Raw genomic sequence first — 21,670 nt, 5'->3', positions numbered from 1 at the left:
CGTCTCGCCGCTTGAGGTCGGGTTAAGCGTCCGCAAGCACATTGGCGTTTAGTGTTTAACTTGTTGCGAAATCCACGATATCTCATGCGTTAACTACTCGATCGTGACCTCGAGCAAGGCTAGATGTACCCTTCTCCCCTCGTCCGCTGAAAGCTGGGCTACAGCGGAAATGCAACCGCCTTCGTTGCGCTCGATGAGGTACCACTGGCAGACGAAAATGGTGCAGTCATCTTTGTATGTCCATGATCGACCGTGGGGGCTGGGAAGCCCAACGTACACGATGTGGGGGAGGATCTTCCCGACAAGAGATGCGAACCACTTGTCACATGAGGAGGTGGTGAAAGGCTCGGTTCCGAAGTTGAGAGCAACTCCGACAAGAGGAATATTGGCCAAGGACGATAGCTTAGTAATCTAGATGTGTTGAGTTAGTACAAGACGCTGACAGACTGAAGGCACTCACTAGGAATACTTCAAATTCCTGCTCGCGCTGGCTGGCATCTCTTGCGTACATGATCATGTACTGCAAGAATTTCACACCGTGCAGGCCCTTCACACAGTCGAGAGCGCAAGTGGACAAAACGTCGTGATCGTAACACGTAAGTGCCACGGGAGAGGCAGCTTGTAGAAAGGAGTGCCAGCCCTGGTTCAGCTGAAAACAATGAAGTCGGCGGATAGGAATCCAAGGGACCGCATTCATGCCAGTAGCAATGATATCGGCCCGGTCAATGCGGGTCCAACAGCTACTCGCCTGAGACTCGTTAAGGTCCATTTTGGTTGTCAGCGCATCCTTATAGCGAACGAGCCTCAGGTGAGACACATTTGGGAACGCTTGTGAAAGCGTGGATAGGTCTGATATCGGTCCCGTCAATTCCAGAGTACGAATAGAGCGCCAAACTCCAGTGGTACCTGCTCGGATGGATTCGCATTCAGGGATGCAGTCCAGTTGAATTCGGAGATCTGCAACGGACATTGGAAGGTGCTGTAATATATCCAAGGTAGACTGGGAGCTTCCCATGCTGACGCTGCTGGAAGTTATACAGATCCGAGTCGGGCGACTGGTCAGCCGTGACATGCATCCGAAAGTGAGACTGCCAGCCTGTGCCAATGTAAGATCCGATATACGTGGAAGTGACGCGACCGCGTCGAGGAGTAAAGGTGCTGCACGGAAGAGCTCCTCGCATGGCGAGAGATAAAGTCGTTCGAGTCGGAACGCATATGAGAGCACCGTAGCCAAAGACATGGCAAAGGAAAAACTATTAACAAGCAACGCAGTCAGATCGAGAGCTTTGAGACAAGGTCCCCAGCGGGCGATATCCGAAAGCATGAATTTGCAAAATCTCGTGATCATGGACGGGATGTCTCCGTAACAAGCGGGTATTCGAGAGCCGAGCTTGACCTCTGAGAGAAAGCGAGGCATGGCATAGGCGTAGGCGGTGCGACACGTCATTGCAAGCTGCCGTGCATCCAGAGGAGAAATGTGAGGAAGCAGGTATATGAGGATATCATCGTTTAGAGCTCGAAAGAGAGACATATTGTATAACTACAAGACACCTGTTAGTGATAAAAGTGCGGTTCTGAAATCACCCAACCGCTTACTATGGTCCAATGCTAGAATCAAAACCTCATCCCGAGAAGTCAAAGTTGAAGCTGATTGTCAACACCACCAGAATGTACTTGGTGCGCACGTCGGAACGCCAAGAGACTTCAATGGTGTTAAAAGGGATGGCGAGGCCCCGAGTCAAAGATGAGCATCCCCATGCCCCATAGGATTGCCCGTCAATCAGCCAGACGGATTTGCGCACCAGCTCACGAGATTTTACGCGAGGTAGAGAACGTGAATGGAGATCATTTCGTACTTGAAATGCTGTAGCTGATCATGCTTCGTGTCGACCCCGCGTATTTCTCATGACGCTCCTGATGCCATGACTTTGCGCAGATCAACCGCTTCTCGGGAAAAACGTCATCGAGAGAACCCGCAGCCGTCTTGACTCGTGTACGTCAAGCGAGTGTCTAGATGCCAGTGATTTTTGCCAGAGCTGAATCTCCGTTGAGGTCGCGAGAAGCCATAGGGATGTGTAATGATGAGCTTTTATTCAAGACTGTACGCCACCGCCAAAGGTGCGAAAAGACGTACCATCTATTATAGCCCATCAATACTGTATTTTAGCTCTGAGTTCACGATGAGCAACAATGTCATATAATTTAAGCTATATGGAATCCTTGCATATTGCACAGGGTGAAATTGAATGAGTGCCGAATGAATCTGCGCGGCGAACACTAGGCGACCCCAACGGGCGTTATGCAACAGGCGCCGTCGATCAATCTCCGCTTGAGGATATGGTTCCTGACTCCGAACTAGGCCTGTACGGGTACTGACCTACTCAATCTCCACTGGAGGCTACTGGATGCCGGCAAGTTCACATTTGGATTGCAATCAATATCTGTGGGCTGCCAGAGATTCACATTGAATTAATTCCACACTCTGGCGAACCTGAGCGGACTAGATCACTCTAACTCGATTCTCCCGATGCGCTCAAAATGTAGCTACTCTGGCAACGGCTGGTCATATAACCTACGCTCGAGCGAGAATATTGATTCGGATGACGACAATGAATATAGAACGCTCTCTCAGCCAGCAGAAGATGTTGCAATTGGAGACCCTACTTCCGAACTTGACATATCTTCTCGTACGGACGCTGCCGATTACAAGCCGAATCCTTGGACAATCGCAAAAGTGAATGCTGCGTCCCGTAAAATCAATGCAAAGCATCCTGTCAAAAACAAACCCATAACTTCACGACTCGTTCAAGGAGACCCATCACCACCAAATCGACACCAAGGTCGAATAACGGGGAGCTCTCCCCTGAAGGCCTCTGCCGAAAAGAATATAGGTATCATTTCCGACTTGAAATTTCACCTTGAGTCGGAGAGTTGATCAGAATGTATACTTAGGGTATCCCATACATTTTAAAAACACACAGTCTTCTTGTTCCAAAATCCTGCAACCCCGTGCCCAATCGCCGCAAAAGCTAGCGAGTTCTTTGCGTGACAGTCCTCAGCCGTCAGTTCCTCCGTATTCTACTAGAAACTCGAAGAGGCCTACTAGTCCACGTCCATTGGTCCCTGTCTCAGCTTCTGCTCTATTACCTGACTCAGTCCACCGTACTAATCCCCTAAGTCACCAGCATATAGTCGGTTCAGGAAATTGTCTCGCTGCCCTAACCAAACCGCGACATTCCGTTTTTGGTCGAAATGGTCATTCCCAGCCTGAATTGCTCAAGAAAGGTACTTTTCTCTATGCACCCCTTGATCATGTTATTCAAACTTGTGATAACATCAGGTACCAAATTACCCCATGTGCCAGCTATTCCCGGAGAAAACGTTCTTATCAACACACCAACAATCGCAGTTTCTATACAACCCGTAAACAGTTTCCAGACGCCTTGCTTTCCACGTCATGAATTGGGAATGGGCGAGAACGATATTCTAAAGCGTGATACAACGGTAGGTATTTGTCAACCTGCATATATGCACTGTTTCTCGTTTTAGATCCGACATTATTGGCCTAATTAACGTAAACAGCATCTGCCGGATCCTCAGTATGCATTGCAGAGCGTATCTCCCTGTTCTGCGCCTCCCCAACCCGTCTTGAAGCGGAAATTGCCCGCGCAGGTATAGTATAGCATTAGCATTCACCCTGGTGCCACTGATCCAACGAGCTCAGACCGAGGATTGCAAGGGGCCCAAGCAGCCTCCGGCGGCAAAAGATAATCCATCCCGGCACGACGTACCTACCACCAGTGAATCCCCACGCCTCTGCCCGACTGGTCTGGATTTGAATATCAAGCCTGTAGTGGAAGCCCCAGATACTTATGCCGCAGACAGCATCTGGTCTACGCTTCCCTCTATGAAGAAACGTAAAGTCGGTATTAAAAATGATGCGCCGTTCGTACTCTCGCGTCAGTTTAGGCTCCCTCTCGGGTTTCCGACTACGCATCGGTCCTCCGTACAACATGCTGTCGATGCGAAAGACAAAAGTAGGACCATCAAGTACTTGCCTCCTCCTGCCAACCGCGCTCTTGTAAGCTTATCCCAAAATCCTTCCGAGGCTACTGTGCTAGCGATTCAACTACTGTGGAATTCACTGACGCTCTACCTCCTTAATCTAAGCATGATATTAATCGATTTTGTTGTCTGTTCAGCAGGGTCCTGATCCAGGCGCGCAAGTCACGACATACGAACCCAGGGGCCTTGGTGATGCTCACAACGCCCGGGTGGCAATTTTACAACCAGCCGTTGCCTCCAGGATCCAGCCGCCTGCCCGCACCAGATACGGCCTACCGTCCCCGCCGACGTCGGATCCGCCCGCTGTTCCCGGTATCGAAAGCGCGCTGGAGCAGTATTCAGATGACACCCCTTATATGCGTATCTCTGATGATTTTGAAGGAGAGGCAAGATCTAAATACGTCGGGATGAGACAGCGCATCGCCGAAGTACGTCTGCCTGCTCGAAACTGATCTCGTGTGTCGTTTTGCCTGCTTTCCACAAGTGACTCTATCAGCGTCTCTTGTCGTCTCCGGATTCCCGCTCTCGGGTGCTGTGTCGATACTGGCGTGACTGATCTGATAGGCGGATGGCCCAGTAGCGAAAGCGACTATCAGCTCAAACCTGGTATCTCCTCAAACTTCCCAGCTGTGGGGTCGTTTTCTGCGATCCGCTGCAGTCACCAGGGAACTCGGGCACCGACGAACAGAACAAGGAGAGCAACCCTAAAGATAATGCCGCTGCAGAGATTGCTATTGTGAGGTGGAGCATGTAGTTCATATAGTACCTCTATGGATAGGCGGACCGCTGCTTGTGATGTATATCTCTGAGTATTCAACATGAATTGCTATGAATCGTACGATACATGAAAGGCAGGACGCGGTGCGTTACAAGACGAGGGCAGATATGAATGAGCTTAGCTATACCGACGTAAGTACATATCGAGGGGGAGGTATCGCGATGGAGGAAAGCGAGAGACGTGGGTGTAGTATATGGGAGGTGTCGCAGTGGGTACGGCAAAGCAGATAGACGTATCGTCGAGGGTCATAGGCCGGTACAAATCAGCAGACATATGACAAGATAGGATAGGAAATCGACATAACACCGCAGTGTATCAGCGAAGCGCAAACCAAGGAAAAGCACAGATGCGTGAAGTAGATTATATGACTTTCCAAAAGACACCCGCGGGGAACAGTATAAAGGAGATTATGGTACGGTCACAGACCTGGGAAGACGTTACTTCACGCCTCGCGCGCTTCATCTCCGGCGCGGACAGGACCCATCGCGCGGCGGACAGGGTCGCCATCTTTCTCCGGGAGGCGCGGAGCACCGTGCGCCCGAGTGTGCGTTTTGAGGACCTCGTCCATGCTGATAGAACCCCGGCTGCTCGTGGCTGCGAGTCGCTTTGCGAGTCGCTGGGCCATCGCGGCTTGCATTGCGGCCTCGACGTCCTCCGCCGAAGGTTTGATCAGCGGCTCGTGGCGCCGAGAAGTCAGCGTGCCCTCGACAGCCTCGTTATCTGACCCGGCTGATACAGCGCGAGATTGCGGCCGTGTACGCGGAAGCGGACGTATGGGCCGAGGCGGCGTTTTAGGCGCGTCGTCATCGAGTACCGCAGCTTGTATCTCCGTTGGCTCTGAGCGGGTCTCCCGTGGAGCGCGACGCCGTAGATCTCGACGGGCCTCAGGGAAGAGCATCCTTGGGGCATAAGTTGGCGGAGGACTGTATGCGGGATGCGTGACTGGGAGCATCGAGGAGGCTTCGGTGTCAGACTCGTCGGGTGGCGCACCAGGGGACTTGTAGTGCGGATTGGCAAGCTCGACTTTAGTGCCACGGCTAGAATGAGCAGAATCGTGTCGTGAGTTCATGACATGTACGCAATACTAGGAGAGCGGTTTAAAGGATACGCACAAGACCCAGGTCATCGTCGGCTTCTCAACATGTCGCCGAGGCGTGCGGGGCTCGGGAAGCTCATCCTCGTCGTCGACGGGAGATTGCGACTGCGATGGCTCGCCCAAGATGAACGGATTGTCGGGAGAATCACGAATAGGGAACAGCTGTGGCTTCTGCGACCTTGTGGCCGGACGCGGAGGGGGCGTCCGTAATCTCACAGAAGGGCGAAGCTTGGGCTGGCGACGCGATGGCGGAGGGGAGGCCAAACCCGTGTGTTGTCTGCGCAGGAGATGTGGCGCAGGAGGGGGCGATGCCGACAGCGAACGCGTACGCGACCTGGCGCGTTGCGATTTAGATTCCGTCTGCGACGCATCTTTGAGATCGCGACTGGCTGCCGTAGTGGACGGGCCCATCCAGAATTCTTCCTCCGCCTTGGACTCGCTCAGCTCCTCTGCAATGGCGTCCAGCGTCCTGCGCTTTTTGTTCCCCAGCACGAGCGCGCCGTTCGCGTCACGCTGGGCGCTGTCCTCCGTGTCGCTCGGGCAAGCATTGTCGACACGGGGTACGGGCAGTTCGTCCTCTTCAGAGTCAGAGTCCGTTACGCGCGAGCGCGCCCGCTTGCGCTTCGTCGCTGTGCGAGGAGGTGTGGGAAGCGACGCAAGAGAGTCGGCGCGCTTGATGGGCCTTGGTCGCGTCACTGAAGGACCGTCGCTGACAGCGATGGGATGGCGAATTCTAGGCATGGAGAACGGTAAAAGGATAACAGCCCAGGAAAGGGTAGTAGTGAATGAAGGGGGAAAGGAGGGTGCGTGTGGTTGATCTGCGCAACGGTGGGCGGGAGACGCGGGCGGGCCACAACGACATCCGCTGTTGGGTTCCAACAATGAGTCGGCATCTCCCGACACCAAACATGCCACAACACGCCTTGTCTCTGGCTCGCGATTTGCCCGCGATCGCAGGCTTGTTCTCGAGTTAGGTGCAGTTACTCAAAATACTCGCTGGGCGGACTTGGGCTGAATGGCTTTCATCACAATTGATGCTATCACTCTTTTTGGATGTCATTACTTAGCAAAATGTTGAGCAAAAGCTTGCAAACAAGATCCCAATTGATGTTGTGTGCTTGGGCTGCTTCGCGGACGTCACCGGAACTTTGCCCCGCCCAATCTTCGTCTCGCAGACTCTACTTAGCACCAGGCTTTCCTAAAGTCCAACTATGCCGTAGCCCAAGGCCTTCGTGTCAATGAGAAGGCTCGAATGTCGCAATTGTGTATTGTCATGAAATGCCCGTGTCTTGATGCAGGGATGGACTGACTCCACATGATATTGGAGGCATTGGCGTTCAGTCCTACCACTCTTACTTGAATATGCAGGTGAGTTTGACTTCCTCGTGCGCATGTAAGTTTTTTTCTTGATTGCCTCTAAACAATGTTCCGCCTTGCAGGAGTTTGGATGCCTTGTTTAAAAATGTGCCAACTTCAATTTGTTTGCCTCAGATTCCGATTAAGCGCTACATATATGCTGCCCTGCTACGATCACAATGTACAATCCTTGATTACTAATACTAAACCATCTGGCTTGTAGCGAATTCGCGTGTACGCCAGACCGTGCCATCCGGGGTTTGATATTACATAGTGAGTGGATCTTGTGCGTCATATACAGAAGGTGCTCATCAAGTTGCATCAAAGCAGGTTGTCATGGGAACCAGCATGTCCTATGCAGAAACACCAATCTAGTTCAGCCTATCAGCCTCTCGGATAATTGACTCCATGGATGAGGTATGTTATGACGGTCTATGCGCCTAGGCTGAACGTTTGCACGCGAAGACTCGCGGCCGTTACCGATAAAGAAGTTCCCATATGCTTTGCACCCGCGAGAGGAAGGCGACTGCGTGAGAGTGTGAGAGTGGCGACGGACGTCCGACGAGGGGAGTGACATGAATTGGTGCGAGGAATGACCAACGCGAGGTAGCTGCGAGTTCTAATTTTCAAAGTTTGTCTGGCATGTTTGATGTGGACCGCCAACCGCAGGCAATACGATGCTGACATGACGATCGAACGCTGACCGGGAGTGTGAAGATCTGAAGCGAGTTGAGGCGAGATTGCTAAGGATATGGATTCAGGGGGTGTGACACGGTGCGAATGTCGCGCATGGTTGGAGAGTGCTCGTCGTGAGTGCATCGATTAGAGAATTTCGTATATGTGCTGACAAATGGAGCTACGGCCCGCGTACACGAGCTGGGTCTACAGGGACCGGGATGCAATGTCGGTGTGAATGCGGCGCCCGGGCTGTGTCCATCGCTGTGAGTGCGAGGGCAAGAGAAAGGCGAGGGGTTTGCTCTGGAACGGGAGACGAACTGGCGAAGTGAAGCTTGGATGGCATGACGAACGCGGATTCGGACATTGGAAACGCGGAGTGGAGCGTCGAGAGGAGGAGATAGCAAACGCGTCTGATGGGCGTGTGCAACGAGCTCTGGGACATGTCCGGACCGCAGACGGCCGGCGAGGGATCAGCCAGAAACTGGAATATGTGTGGCTGGCTTGGTGGCGTCATGAGTGAAGTAGCTCAGTACTCGTGACGTCGCCGGGTTCCGAGCGGCCTGCGCTCTGGCCTTCGCGCTCACCGGCACAGCAGACGAAGACAGGGGAGAGCAGCAGCAGAGCGAGGACGGCGAACGTGGAGGCAGAGCGATGAGAGAGATTGCGGCGTCCGCGAACACGTTTGGCGAATAGCGAGCGAACAGTCGCCGAAGCGTCGAAAACAAGCTTTGCCGAGGTGCCGCGGCCGGATATGGCAAGGCCGAGAGGAGGACGCGATCGAGAGCACATCCTGCAAGCCAGGCGACGCGGGCTTGCGGATGGACGTGGAGCTCGTCTCTTCTACCGCCGAGTTCGGCCTTCCTCCTCCCCTTCTCCCTCATCGTCCCCGCCTCTCTGTTCGTCCTTGTCACCAGCCTTGACGCCATCACGCCTGCGGAGTCTGCCCGTCTGCCGACACTCCCGATGCGCATGCCCACGACCACTTTTCGACTACAACTATCGACCGCTCAATCTTAATCTATCTGCATATCTCTAATTACTCCGTCTCCAACGTCTCTCCACACTCAACGACTACTTCTAATCCTGTTTCAGGACACTGTCCTGGCTGGGTTCAACTCCTTTCCAACGTATACCATCTACGCAGATGCTATTCTTGGGCTGTCCTCCTCAAAAGAACCTTGATACCCCCTCGTCTCGCCTTCTCACGTATTGCTCTGACTCTGCTCTCCAGCCTTTCCCAACTCCCCATAACGCCTTCGGTGCCTGCACATCGCTGACAAACACACGCACCGCCCGGAGACACTCGACGCCGCGCTCCTATCCTCTGCACCCTATTCCAGTACACCTTAAGTCTCAGCCTAGCCTTTATCCAGTAGGATTTTGCGTGCCCTTATCTGCGCCCTCGCCTCCGCTCCGCACCTCGGATGCCCCTGCCCGACGCACCTCACGCGCTCCGAGTCGTCGGACGCCGTCATCGCGTGCGGCAGGTGGTGAGCACTGCCTGAGTATATTTGCGACCCTTGCATTTTCTGACGTCCTGGATGAAGCTTTCCCGCGCGCCGACTGGTACACGCACGCTGAATACGAGCGAAAGCCCGCTGCGCTGCGAGCTCACACCGCGCCGCCTCCACGCGTTCGCATGCCTGCGCCTGTTCTGCGTGAACTTGTGGCTATGCCTACGCCTCACGCCAACGAAATTGATACTCGCGCATATTCAAGGCCACTGGGAAGGGAATCTGCGAGGAGCACAGGGTACGTCGTCTCACCCGTCTCGTTCGTTGGTTTCCGTCGTTCATGCGAGTGTTCGCGTCGTGGCGGTGGCTAGTCGCATGCCGTCTGTTGCGACAGTGATCGCTCTCCTCGTGTTAGGGCTCTCGTCGTTTTCTGGGATGCATGTGGGTGCAGGGGTGGCGGCGCTGGAGGTGCGGTCAATGGAGCCGCTGGACTCCGGGAGGGACGGAGGTTGGGCAGACGTATCTGGTTTTCAGGCTTCGGTGGTGCTGTTTCCAAGGCAGCAGGGCGTGACTGCAGGAATGGGCGGATCCGGACGGGAGACCGCAACGGGGGATGGTGCTGCCCCCTATGCTGCAGTGGATACATCAATTCTTGCGGGGGCAACAGGTACACGTGGTCAGTCTGCGAGTATGAGTGCACCTACGGTGGCCAGTTTGGACTCGGCATCGACACCGGCGGTCGCCTCTCCCTCGTTGCAAACACAGACCCAGGTACAGACGCAAGTACAGACACCAACACAAGCAACCACGACAGCTCCCACAACGACGCCGACACAATCCCAGATGGATCCAACAGTTCCAGCATCAGCTAAGCCTTCGCAAAATTCGCGGGGTCAGGGAGGGACAAATGTTACTCCTGACCCTCCTGTCAATTCGCCGGCGCCGACAAACTCAAATGTCTCTTCAAGTTCACCTACTGCGGCATCTCCGACAAGTTCAGCCCCCGATATACAGCGGTCCTCCAGTGGTTTATCCCCTGCGTCGACGTCCTCGGCTTCTCCGAGCCCAGCCCCAACAACGAGCGCGGTGCAGCCTACAAGGCAAACTCAGTCATCGGGCACGACCGTGTCGACCGGGGCCGCACGGTCTTCTGATCCACCCTCGCCAGCGCCTTCACCGTCCCCTGCGAGATCATCTGCATCAAGCTCGGCGGCGTCGAGCGCGACGCAAACGGCTACTGCCTCGGCACAGTCCTCTGACTCGCCTTCCCATTCCACCCCAACGCGGGCTTCAAGCAGGGGCTCTGACCTTACAACTTCGACGTCTGATCTGTCGTCTGGTAATCCAAGCCAAAAAACCAGGTCGTCGACTGGGATGAGTTCGAGGAGCGGAGATCCGGCGGCTAGTGAGACGTCAAATACGAGTACGGGAAATCGGTCGGGGTCGGCGGGGGATACGACAACGTCAATGTCAACGTGAGTGTTCATGATTATATTTTTTTGAGCCTTCGTCTTTCGTCCGTTGTTTTCCTTGCCTTTATTTTGTGTCGGGGTCTGGTTTGGACCTTCGAGCCGGGCGCGAGTACCGCACCGGTGGCAAGCGGGGCGGATGGTGCGGGCCGACCGGACGCTCGTTGCGCCACAAGGGGTAGCAAGTCCATTCTTGTTGCGACGGTGGCAACGAGAACGCGCGCGTTTACGTGTGCTGAGGCTCGCGCGACCGCGGAGTTGCTTGGCTGCCGGGTGCTCAGTGGGCGATCGAGTGCCACAGGTGGTTCTATCCGGCCAGGATGGGAGCACGCAGTCGAATCACGGAGGGTTGAGCAGCACACGTGCCTCTTGAGTGGGCCGAGGCGAGCTCGGATACCGCGAGGCCGATTTTTCAGGCTAGTGCACCGACAAATGTCGCTGCTTAGCGCGCTGCCTCTGCACATGTTCGATCGTGCCAGGGTAGACGGTCACGATCGGCACTATATCGGTTTTTGGCTCTCTGTCTCGCTCGTCGATTTGCGGTGTCAAAATTGCTTGCCAGCTCTGCATACTCAATGTTGCAAGCTTGCCTGCGCTCATTTTACTCTCCGTGGCCGCTGGGGCGTCGACCGACCTCGCCAGCCGAATTTGATTACACGCTCTAACGACGCCAAGGCACCGGTGATAGTAATGACGTCGAGGATGTGTCGATGGACGTCCGTATCGCGCCATCCACCCGTTTGGCCAGATGGAGCGCTAGACGCTCCACCGACATCCTGTTTCCGGGAATGACCCGTCACTCTCTCTTCGCCCGCCATGTTCTCGTATCGCCCGCTTTTATATCCATCATCTGACTATTCGTTTTTGTCCAGACATGCTTCTTCGTTCACTCGTTCCTCCATGCCTCCAACATCCTCGTCCTCTTCTGACCCCTCCTCCGCCAGGGGCCGTACATCGGCCTCCGCGCGAACTGATCTTTCCGCCTCTTCAACTCGTAGCTCAACTTCGACCACAAGCAGGCTGTCTACGTCTTCCTCGAATACGGCGCGCTCGTCGTCTTCAGTGTCGACGGCATCTAGCTCTCGCACCTCTGACTCGACCGCGTTCACCACATCCACCACGTCAACCGCGTCATCATCCGAAAGCCATACGGCGCCGAGTAGCTCGCATACGTCCTCGCATACGTCTTTCATGTCGACCACGGCTAGCAGTTATCGCACTGTAGCCACTTCGTCCTCATTAGGCACGACTAGTGACAGCCGTTCGCCCGACGCGTCGCCATCTTCAACACGTTCGAACAATGACACCTCTCCCAGAACCGCATCCAGTTCTCGCTCGTTTTCCGTGTCTCTATCTGGCTCAGATCCGAGCAGCTCAGATCCTGCCTCCCATGCTTCAACGACTTCTTCCCCTCTCACATCCTCTACCGATCCTACCTTTTCTTTCACCACCACCCACCCCATTCTCCAGCCGTCTTCTCCTTCAATCACTTCTGTTTCTGCATTCACTGTACATTCTTCAGATTCTAGCACGTCTTGGACTACTTATTCTTCTCCAACCTCAACCTCGCACTCGACTTCGGACCAGATGACTTGGAGCACTATCGTTGAGACGATTGTGTTGACTTCGACCTACACTGGCCAAGACTGGACTAGTGTCACACAGTGGACGTCTGTAGTGGTTACTGGCACGCTAATCCCGGAGCAAAGTGGTGATCCTCACAATGACGCGTAAGTGTGGCTCACATTGTTGTCCTCAGTGGCTAATCGCTCTATTATTAGGCTTGCTCACTCGCCTGGTGCTCTTGCTGGTGTTATTCTCGGGTCCATGGCTTTCGTGTCTATGCTTGCTCTCATGCTGGTCCTTGCTTACCGCCGCCATCGCCTTCATCGCACGGAGGCTGAGGCTGCTGCTCTCAACGGCACTCGCGGCCGCCGCCCAAGCATGATCCTTGCAGATGACGACTATGATGACTCCCCGGGCGTAAACAGTATGTCGCCCTTTAGCCCACACGGTCCGGGCGGTATGATGCAGTTTGGGCCGCCGGTGGCCTTGCTTGCAGGTATGGGCGCTGGTCCAGCCGCATACAATCGTTTGCGCGGTGGCGAATCTGGTGCCGAGATGAATCTTGATCCCTCTGGCCATGAAATGCTGGATGGATCTGGTATGATCGCCCGCCGTCTTACCACTAGTGAGCTCGCTGACTTGGCGCTCGGACCTACTTCTATGGCCGACGTCGTCCTGACCCGGGACTCTGGCTCTGGCTCCGGATCCGGCTCAGGCTTGGCTTATGCGCGCGCGAGCGCGGGTTCTAGTTCGATGGGTCTCATTTCAGGGTATGGGGGTTCCAACGAAGCAGAGGGGAGTGCGGATGAGATGGGTATGGGCATCGGGTCGAGGGCGGATAGCGGAGAAGGTGATATGAATGCGCCACTTATTCAATACACAAACTCTCCCGATGCCAGCACGGACTTACACACGCTGTACGGAGCCGTCGACCCGACACCCTTAGCTCGTGTCGCGCGCCCGCCGCGCTCACCCACGCGCTCGCGTACGTCATCATCTGGGCCGGAGCCAGCTGCGTGGCTAAGTGGCCGAGATACAGAATACGGGACTATTCCGGTCATGAGCAGCAGTGTGCTCGCGTCGATGCCGGCACTGTCGAATTCGCACTACAGCGGGGTAGGGATCGCTTCGCCTACCAGGATGAGCGCTGCGCTGGTCAACAACAGCGATCCCGGGGACCCTTTCCGCGACCCTCCGTCGTTCTATTCGTTTGATGAGGCTATGCAAGGACCTCAGATGGGCGGTTCAGGTTCGGATGAGATAATACATGCGCCAGGGGGGGGTGTGACTGGCTACTCGAGCAGCTCATCGCATGGACATGGAGTCACTGGACTAGGGGTGGCTGGGATCTCGAGTGGTTCTTCGCATGGAGATGGCGGACATGAGCCTGGTTCTTCTAGCGGCCATGGACAGGATGGGGTCTCATCAAGTGGCCACGGGCTTTACGGTGAAGGACGTCGATCGCCCGGTCCTTCCAGTTTACTTCCGACTCAGACCGCTGTTCCTCCTGTGCTGCGCCCCCGTGGAGGGGACGAAGGAGATGATGGTGTGGATGACAGTTCGGACATTGATAGCAGAGGGCGGAGCAAGCGCCGCAGACAGAGCTTCTTCGGGCTTGGAAAGCCGCTGCCGTGGAAGAGGGAGAGCACGTCTTCGTCCGCGTCTGACGCGATGAGTGCTGGTATGCGCAGCTCGTACGCGCGCACGAGCGACTCGACGCAGATGAGCACCCACCAAGTGAGCCCTGTTGCATCGTTCTACGGCCCGGCGCGCTTCGCGATGGCAAACTCCAACAAGGCTGTCGCGACCGCGTCAACAATGGCGGATACATTGCGCTTTGCGCAGGGGCAGGGCCCACCTGGGATGGCGGCGAACGCATACACCATCCATGGACGTCCGCCATCGATGATTCGCCCCCACTCACCGACAATGCCCCCCGGTTCGTTGACCTCGCCGGCATTCCCATTCCTCTCGCAGGTCTACGCTCCACACGCAATGAATGGTTTGCCGACGGTCATGTTGTCGGATGCGGCGTCATCGTCTGAGGCCCAGCATCGTCTGAACGCGAGTGTGCCGGGGTGGCAAGGGCTTCGCGGGATGTTCGGCACGCCGGACATGCCTTCGCCTGCACCGACGGAGGTGTCAAGCCATAACGCGCCTGAGGGCTTGCTTGATCCACGTCTGGGTCAGCTGGGTGTCGTGGGGATGCAGAGTCAGGGAGCGCTCAGCTTCCGGGACGATGTGGACTATTCAAGGCCGATCGGCGCGGTGAGTGATTACTTTCTTACTCCATGTGAGGGTGCTGATTTATGTCATGCGGTCCGTAGCTGGTACATAATCGCCAGTATAGCCAGACAACGTTCCGGACGGGTGACACGCGCTCGGTTGATGTGCCGGGTGACGATGACGATGACGACGTCTCTGTGTTCCAGGAAGCGATTTCGTGATTACGTTCGATACATTATTGTTTGTCATTCCGCCTTTTTTCGATACTGCCCTTTCCTTTACCTGCTTCAGTTCTGTCCGTTATTCTCCACGCAGCGCGGGCCCAAAATGCAAGACCATGATCATATTTCTACATGCCTTCTCCCTTCCTCCTCTTTGCATCCTTATCCTGCTCTCCTTCCCATTCTTCTTAACTGACCATACAGTCCCTACGCCACGATCACGACCCTGCCCATGACTTTCCCGTCGTCCCTCCGCCTGCCTGCATATTGTAGTACTAGTCTCGCTGACTGAAAATCTGTACGTATCCATTCGCACGCTCACACACGCATTACGGCTTTGTTTGCATGTCTTTATATCGTATCGCTAGTACTCGATGCACTGAATGAAAATCCATAGATTGACTGCCTCGTGCTGAACGGGTTGAAAGATGGCGTTGGCGTTGGTTTTTCCCCCAGCGCGTAGCATAATTGTTCTTTGCTACGAATCCGGATCTTATATCAGATAGGTACGTACAAGCACTGGCACACCGATCGGACGGCCACTGGCTCGGTGCTGAGCGCTCATGGTGGACGAGTCCCGAAATTTGATATTATGTAGGGCTGCTCAATTGTGTTCCGCGAGCGAGCTGACCGAACAATTGAGCCACCCCGTTCGTTCAGAATCACCGTTCGCCGATCGTTCACCGTTCTGAGTGGTTCGTCAGGATGTAAAACTATGCCTACACCGTGACTTTCTCCTCGCACCATCAAGGTCTGTTTCTGTGATGCGTGTTCTTGGAAGAGATAAAATTCCAAAGCCGGACGCTAACAGACAATAAGGAGATGCAAGGGAATAAGTTACTAGACTACACTTCATCACTTGTAACTTAAATTTATACATAGATAGACTGTCCTATCGCGCAACAAAATGTGCGTCACGCAATCCACTACTTAGTACTTACCCTCCGGAGTCCGAGCAAGGGTTTTGCCGCAGTGTGCGACGCTATTCGAGTCCTTACTTACGTCTCAACACTTTCGCAGATCCCATTCGGAACAGTTCAGTATACTGGCGCGTATACATGATTCCCGACCGTACCTTGCCAGTGTGCATTATCTCGTCTTGCCGGACCAATCGGTGAACGCCTACCACCGAGTTCGTCAAATCCCGCAAATGCCCAGCTCTGATGGGTACTGCGAGTCTGCGACAGAGAGCGGGAGTGATCTTGTTTATATACTTTGCCATGTCTCGGGAGGATCCAACTCACTAAGCAAGCACACTCATGACTCCTTCGCAGACGGTCTTCACCCATGAATTCGACGCTCCTTCCTACAAAGGGACCACTCATGTAAACACTGGGCTTTTCATCAATAACGAATGGGTCCAGCCTTTAAAGGGCGAGACAATTGAGTACGTCTCGGCCATGTTCTTCTCATTCAGTCGGTTGACCTGTCAGCAAGCCTTGTTAACCCTAGTACGACGCCCTTCTGATCATACGTATACTTTCGAGTACGCTAATGCCAATTTACCAAAGCGACCGGCAAATTTATCACCAAAGCATCGATTGGAACGTCGGAGGATGTCGACATCGCGGTTAAAGCTGCCCATACCGCCTTCAAGACGACCTGGGGACTCAATTGCCCCGGAGCGGTGCGAAGCCGGCTGCTTTACAAACTTGCAGACCTCATGGAACAAAATATTGACGAGCTAATTGCTCTTGAATGTTTCAATGCAGGCGAGTGCTCGTTTGTCGCAGTTTGCATCCGACCGAATCTCAATCCACCCATGTGCATGTAGGCCTTACAGTCGCACTTGTCAAGGGTGCTTTGGTCGATTTCACATTGGGTATGGTACGGTACTATGCCGGATTAGCCGATAAGGTTGAGGGGAGGACAATTGAGGTACAATAACGTTATGTCTCCCATATTGATCGCTGATGTAGTTATGGCTGTAGACCAATGCAGCGAAATTTGCTTATACGTTGCGCCAACCTGTCGGTGTCGTCGTGAGTGTTTAAGTTGCTCCTTTTTCCAATTTCGCTGTAACAACGAAAATTACGTCCAGGGACAAATCATACCATGGAATGCACCACGTCAGCCGAAGTCCTCTGCCATTAAGTTCACTTGATCACTGACGTCTCAATGACAGTTCTCTTCGTTGCCGCCAAGCTCGCGCCAGCACTCGCTTGTGGCTGTACGGTTGTCCTCAAGCCCTCAGAACTCACCCCTCTTTCGGCACTCCGCGTTTGTGATCTCATCAAAGAGGCAGGCTTCCCTCCCGGTGCTTTCAACGTCGTGGTCGGCTACGGGAACACAGTCGGAAGTGCACTTACCCATCACCCCGATGTTCGCAAAGTTAGCTTCGTCGGCAGCCTTGCTGTTGGTCGCGAAGTTACGAAGGCAGCGGCAGATAGCAACCTCAAAAAGGTCACGCTTGAGCTTGGTGGGAAGAGCCCCAACATCATCTTTGACGATGCCAATCTAGATCAAGCGTTGAAGTGGACTGAATCAGGCATTTTCTCCAACGCTGGACAGAGTGTGTTTGTCTCCGCCGATTGAATGGATTGCACGACTCATCATCATAATGTTTACCAGTGTGTACTGCGGGCTCCCGAGTCTTTGTGCAGGAAGGCATATATGACAAGTTTATAGAAGCTTTCACGGCCGCTGCAAAGACACGTAAGCTTGGTGACCCGCTCTATCCCGACACAGTCCAGGGTCCCCAAGTCTCACAGACCCAGTTCGATGTAAGTCCTTTCGATAGATCCTATGCAGTCTACTATATATCTTGATGCTGATGCGATTGACAGCGAGTTATGAGATACATTGATATTGGAAAGCAAGAAGGCGCAACGATCGTCACTGGTGGGCAACGCCATGGAACGGAAGGCTTCTTCGTCCAGCCAACCATCTTTACCAACACATCTAGTAGTATGAGGATCGTTCGGGAAGAGATCTTCGGGCCTGTCGCCGTCGTGATCAAGTTCAAAACCGTGGAAGGTGTGATGTGTGGTCTGCTTTGCATTCCTCTCATGCTAACAGGCTCTGCCTTAACTCGTGTAGACGCAATCGAGCTAGCGAATGACACCTCGTACGGGCTAGCTTCTGCAATCTTCACCCAAAACCTTGGCACGGCGATCAAGGTGTCCAATGCACTCGAGGCGGGGACAGTCTTCGTAAGTCATCCGCCTTGAGGATGTCTTCCGCACTCTGATCATGGCATAGGTCAACTGCTACAACTGGATTGAATGGGCACTACCTTCGGCTGGGTTCAAAGAGTCAGGCTGGGGCAGTACAAGTGGCAAGGAGGCATTTGATGCTTACATGGAGACCAAGGCTGTCCACATGAATATCGGACTCCAGATCTAGGCCAGTTGAGCCATTGTAGGTTGAACGCGTAGAAACTGTGTAATATATGACCTGCCTCAGATAGTCACCAAGTCAGTACAACATGACATAAGTACAATACGAACGGTGGCATACAACGACCGAGGAGAGACAGGAGGTATCGCTCTGCAGTAAATAAGGGAAGATGCATGTGCGAGAGACAGCTTCGGTTCAAAGAAAACAATGTTAGGTGCAAAACCTGGGGGATTCAGATGTCGATTAAGACGTCAATACTAAGAGCTGATTTCATTGTATCCCATAACCACCACCTGCTCTTTCATTTGAATTTGACTTCATTATTCAATATCAATGTGTTGTGCGCCGGACAGAGTCGTGTCACACGTGAAACTTGAGTCGATTCGGCGAGTCAACTCGTCAATCCTCGAAATGTCGAGTCTCGATGAGTCGACCGACTCGATTCGCGGAAACACTGGGACTCTCGTACCCAAACGTGTCCAAAGACACGTCTGGAGCAACCCTGGGGAGAACCCCCTTTCCAGAAGCGTCCGATGAGCGCTCTCTATAACGGTCACATTGACCTTCTCGACCCGTGATCAAACTACCCGACTGCCCATTTTGAGTAACTACGCCTAGCGTTGAACCTGAGCATGAGCAGTCGAAAACGTGAAGAAAGATTCATGGCCAATTTAGTATCTATCCTTTGGCATTCAAGAAATATTTTGGAGGTTACAAGATGCTGGTGCATGTGGAAGAAGTTGAGGGAGAGAACAACAACGAGTCGCTAACTCTCAAGAATGCTGTGCTATGCTCAAGATTTTGAATACCATTTATCCACAAAAATATGGCTGCAGCAACATTATTCCCAGAAGCTCTGAGCTAAAGTAATCAAAGCTCCACTCAGTCCCTTCACAGCAATTCTCTTACAACTCTTCCCTACTGGTGGTATAAACTTCCCCGGTCGCCATAGTCGACGTTCGCGACTGCCTCTCGCGCTCGGGGCGTTATTACTCAAAATGGGCAGTTTATCGGGTAGTTTAATCACGGGCCGAGAAGGCCAATGTGACCGCTACAGAGAGCGCTAAGCGGGTGCCTCTGGAGGAGGGATCCCGCTGAGGTTGCCGCAGTCGTGTGACACGTCTAGGCACGAGGCAGGTCTCGTATCTAAACGGGTCGAAGACTGGTTAGAGACTGGCGCCTATTTTGTTTAGCTGCTCTTTGAGCGGCGCGCAGGTTTTCATAGGCCTGCTCCCGCCGCTGCTTATGAGCCATTGAGCGGGCTTGATCATTTGAGAAGTTCTGTGGCATGGTATGGTACGGCAATGATGTATGTAGGGTGGTCTTATGTTCGGGTTTTCGACTACTCGCGCTCGGAAGTTGCTAGGAGTAGCTACCCAAAAATGGAATGTAATCGGGTGATTAACTCTCATTTTTCTGGAACCGCGACGGGCCGAGCGGGACGCTTAGCGAGTGCCTCTTCCCTGGTCTCGTACTACGAGACCGGTCTTCCCCTCCTCCTTCACCCTGGGGGGGTCCGATCTACTAGGCTACCCGAGAGATGTCTTCAACACATTTGGATGCGAGACCACACGAGACCAGGTCTGACACCTCTAACCGGGTTCGTAGCAAGATCATGCATTCCCTGCGTGTCCCTCCTCGCCAAATCTAGATACTTAAGCTTGTTCCCTCTGTATAAAATTCGAGTCCTTCCCATCTCTCGTCCTCCAGCCCCCAGTTGATCTGTGTGTGCAGACAGGTAGTCTCAAGCCCAAGTACTGGATAGTGAGTCACTTTGGTTCTGATTCCCTGTGACTATGCGTCAACTAATACCCATACAGCTTGGCTATTATTTTCTGCTTACCCTTTACGATTCATACTTCACGCCTACAACTTCGGGACTTGATCAGTTCAAACATCACCATGCGTACGTTTATTGCTGTGGCCATCGCCGTTCCCCTATTCGTCAGGTATGTAGACTTTTGCGAGTGGTCTGCCAGGGGCGAGTCTCAGTATCGGAATGCAGTGCCATCCCTACCCCTTACTATGATGGTCTCTATATACGCGCAGACATGCTCTCAGCGTACAGTGGGCCAAGTCTCGCTGCCCGCGGCAACAGTGCTTCAGGGGATGCTGCAAGGGGATTCAAAGACGCTATGAAGAAGGCTGCAACCGAAGCTGCAAAAAAAGCCAAATTATGGGCTACGGTTAGTAAATCATCCTATCCTGTGGTCTGCATACGCGCGGAGACGGCGCTGCAACCCATCTCTCTGCTTGTGATCATTTTGTTGCGGCTATGGTCGATGTTCTCGACTATCCTGCGACATGGGCGTCAGTATGTGCTAACGATGGTTTGATACCCGGCAGCTTCCCGCCGCATATTCACGATACAAGGACTCACAGAGAGATTGGGATGTGGGACCCGGCGGCGTAAAGATACACAAGGGCGGTATGAGTATCGACGAAATGCTGAGGCGTCAGGCCGGGAACATTCCGCCGCAACTCGACCGCGTCTCAGACCATTCGGAGCATTCAGTGTCGTCGTTACATCTGCTGGGCCGCCCTCCGTTTAGCGGGCCATCACACGGGAAGCGTTCTGGTCACGCAAGGCCTGAACATGATTACGAGGGCTTTGGGGGTAGTGGCCACAAGTACGGTGATGATGATGGGCACTTTGAGCACCACCTTCGAGCATTGTTCGCGCGTGCGCTCCTGGATGCGCTCGACTGATTGTCATCCATGTAACGGGTTATAATCGTCCCTGATGAATTGTAATGTCTAGTAGCATTTCATGAATAATACGCACTGTTGTTGAGGGCTCCATCAGCAGAACGCTTAAAACAATTCATAGGATTACACATTTTGTATTTGGCGTATTTGTCATTACGAATTATATTAGAATAGATATTCCTTCGCACAAATATTACTGATTCGATTCGTTCGAGCAGAATAATTGTACGTACAAATGTTGACTACGTGTGTAAGCGAATTTGTGCGTAGGAATTGAATATTCGGCGTCCAGAACCACAACAAGAAATCAAGTTGGGTTGCAAGAGCAATTGTGGGTGACATGCGTACGCACTTCTCACATCCTATGCGTTGCTTCAGTCAGTCACCTACATACAATATTCAATTGGTAGCAACTAGAACTATATATACAGTAATGATACGAGGTAGGTTCGACCTGACGTCCTAGATTTCGGCCACCGCGTCGAAGTCAATTGGCAGAGCAAGTGCACCCGCAATTCGAACTGCATTGTCCAGAGTCAACGGTGGTCACCGTACGCGTCATGCCACTGGCCCATATGACGATTCCCGCGCACGCCGGGCCCGACAGGCGGCACTCACTGCCTCTTCGATGTCTCTGCCCCTCCGGCCTTCCTTCATTTGCAACTGCACTCTCAGACTTGATGGGAACGGGTTCTTCGCGGCGCAGCCTCCAT

At 53.6% G+C, this 21,670-nt stretch overlaps 7 protein-coding genes across 7 annotated transcripts; 5 read left to right on the top strand and 2 right to left on the bottom strand.

The window, feature by feature from the left end:
* Positions 1-93: 93 nt before the first annotated feature.
* FIBRA_08234 (uncharacterized protein) lies at positions 94-1,531 on the bottom strand (the record flags this gene model as incomplete). Its single annotated transcript, XM_012329886.1, has 2 exons — positions 94-411; positions 461-1,531. 2 exons carry the CDS (start codon positions 1,529-1,531, stop codon positions 94-96), a joined length of 1,389 nt encoding a protein of 462 aa, XP_012185276.1.
* Positions 1,532-2,527: 996 nt separating this feature from the next.
* Positions 2,528-4,517, top strand: FIBRA_08233 (uncharacterized protein; the record flags this gene model as incomplete). The annotated part of the gene is made up of 6 exons (XM_012329885.1): positions 2,528-2,734; positions 3,186-3,285; positions 3,341-3,504; positions 3,583-3,672; positions 3,725-4,081; positions 4,206-4,517. The coding sequence occupies 6 exons, from the start codon at positions 2,528-2,530 to the stop codon at positions 4,515-4,517; spliced, it is 1,230 nt and encodes a 409-aa protein (XP_012185275.1).
* Positions 4,518-5,285: 768 nt separating this feature from the next.
* On the bottom strand, positions 5,286-6,680 carry FIBRA_08232 (uncharacterized protein; the record flags this gene model as incomplete). Its single annotated transcript, XM_012329884.1, has 2 exons — positions 5,286-5,880; positions 5,956-6,680. 2 exons carry the CDS (start codon positions 6,678-6,680, stop codon positions 5,286-5,288), a joined length of 1,320 nt encoding a protein of 439 aa, XP_012185274.1.
* A 2,437-nt stretch (positions 6,681-9,117) lies between these two features.
* On the top strand, positions 9,118-10,906 carry FIBRA_08231 (uncharacterized protein; the record flags this gene model as incomplete). The annotated part of the gene is made up of 2 exons (XM_012329883.1): positions 9,118-9,725; positions 9,799-10,906. The coding sequence occupies 2 exons, from the start codon at positions 9,118-9,120 to the stop codon at positions 10,904-10,906; spliced, it is 1,716 nt and encodes a 571-aa protein (XP_012185273.1).
* Positions 10,907-11,796: 890 nt separating this feature from the next.
* FIBRA_08230 (uncharacterized protein) lies at positions 11,797-14,909 on the top strand (the record flags this gene model as incomplete). The annotated part of the gene is made up of 3 exons (XM_012329882.1): positions 11,797-12,626; positions 12,678-14,730; positions 14,790-14,909. 3 exons carry the CDS (start codon positions 11,797-11,799, stop codon positions 14,907-14,909), a joined length of 3,003 nt encoding a protein of 1,000 aa, XP_012185272.1.
* Positions 14,910-16,168: 1,259 nt separating this feature from the next.
* FIBRA_08229 (uncharacterized protein) lies at positions 16,169-18,254 on the top strand (the record flags this gene model as incomplete). The annotated part of the gene is made up of 11 exons (XM_012329881.1): positions 16,169-16,296; positions 16,347-16,360; positions 16,421-16,609; positions 16,684-16,787; positions 16,841-16,891; positions 16,951-16,978; positions 17,035-17,421; positions 17,481-17,632; positions 17,696-17,885; positions 17,949-18,061; positions 18,111-18,254. 11 exons carry the CDS (start codon positions 16,169-16,171, stop codon positions 18,252-18,254), a joined length of 1,500 nt encoding a protein of 499 aa, XP_012185271.1.
* A 2,269-nt stretch (positions 18,255-20,523) lies between these two features.
* FIBRA_08228 (uncharacterized protein) lies at positions 20,524-20,957 on the top strand (the record flags this gene model as incomplete). The annotated part of the gene is made up of 2 exons (XM_012329880.1): positions 20,524-20,562; positions 20,595-20,957. 2 exons carry the CDS (start codon positions 20,524-20,526, stop codon positions 20,955-20,957), a joined length of 402 nt encoding a protein of 133 aa, XP_012185270.1.
* Positions 20,958-21,670: the final 713 nt, after the last annotated feature.

This window comes from Fibroporia radiculosa, assembly GCF_000313525.1.
Source record: "Fibroporia radiculosa TFFH 294 genomic supercontigs, scaffold58118, whole genome shotgun sequence".
Lineage (NCBI taxonomy): Eukaryota > Fungi > Basidiomycota > Agaricomycetes > Polyporales > Fibroporiaceae > Fibroporia > Fibroporia radiculosa.
This window is presented reverse-complemented; position numbering and strand designations above follow the sequence as displayed.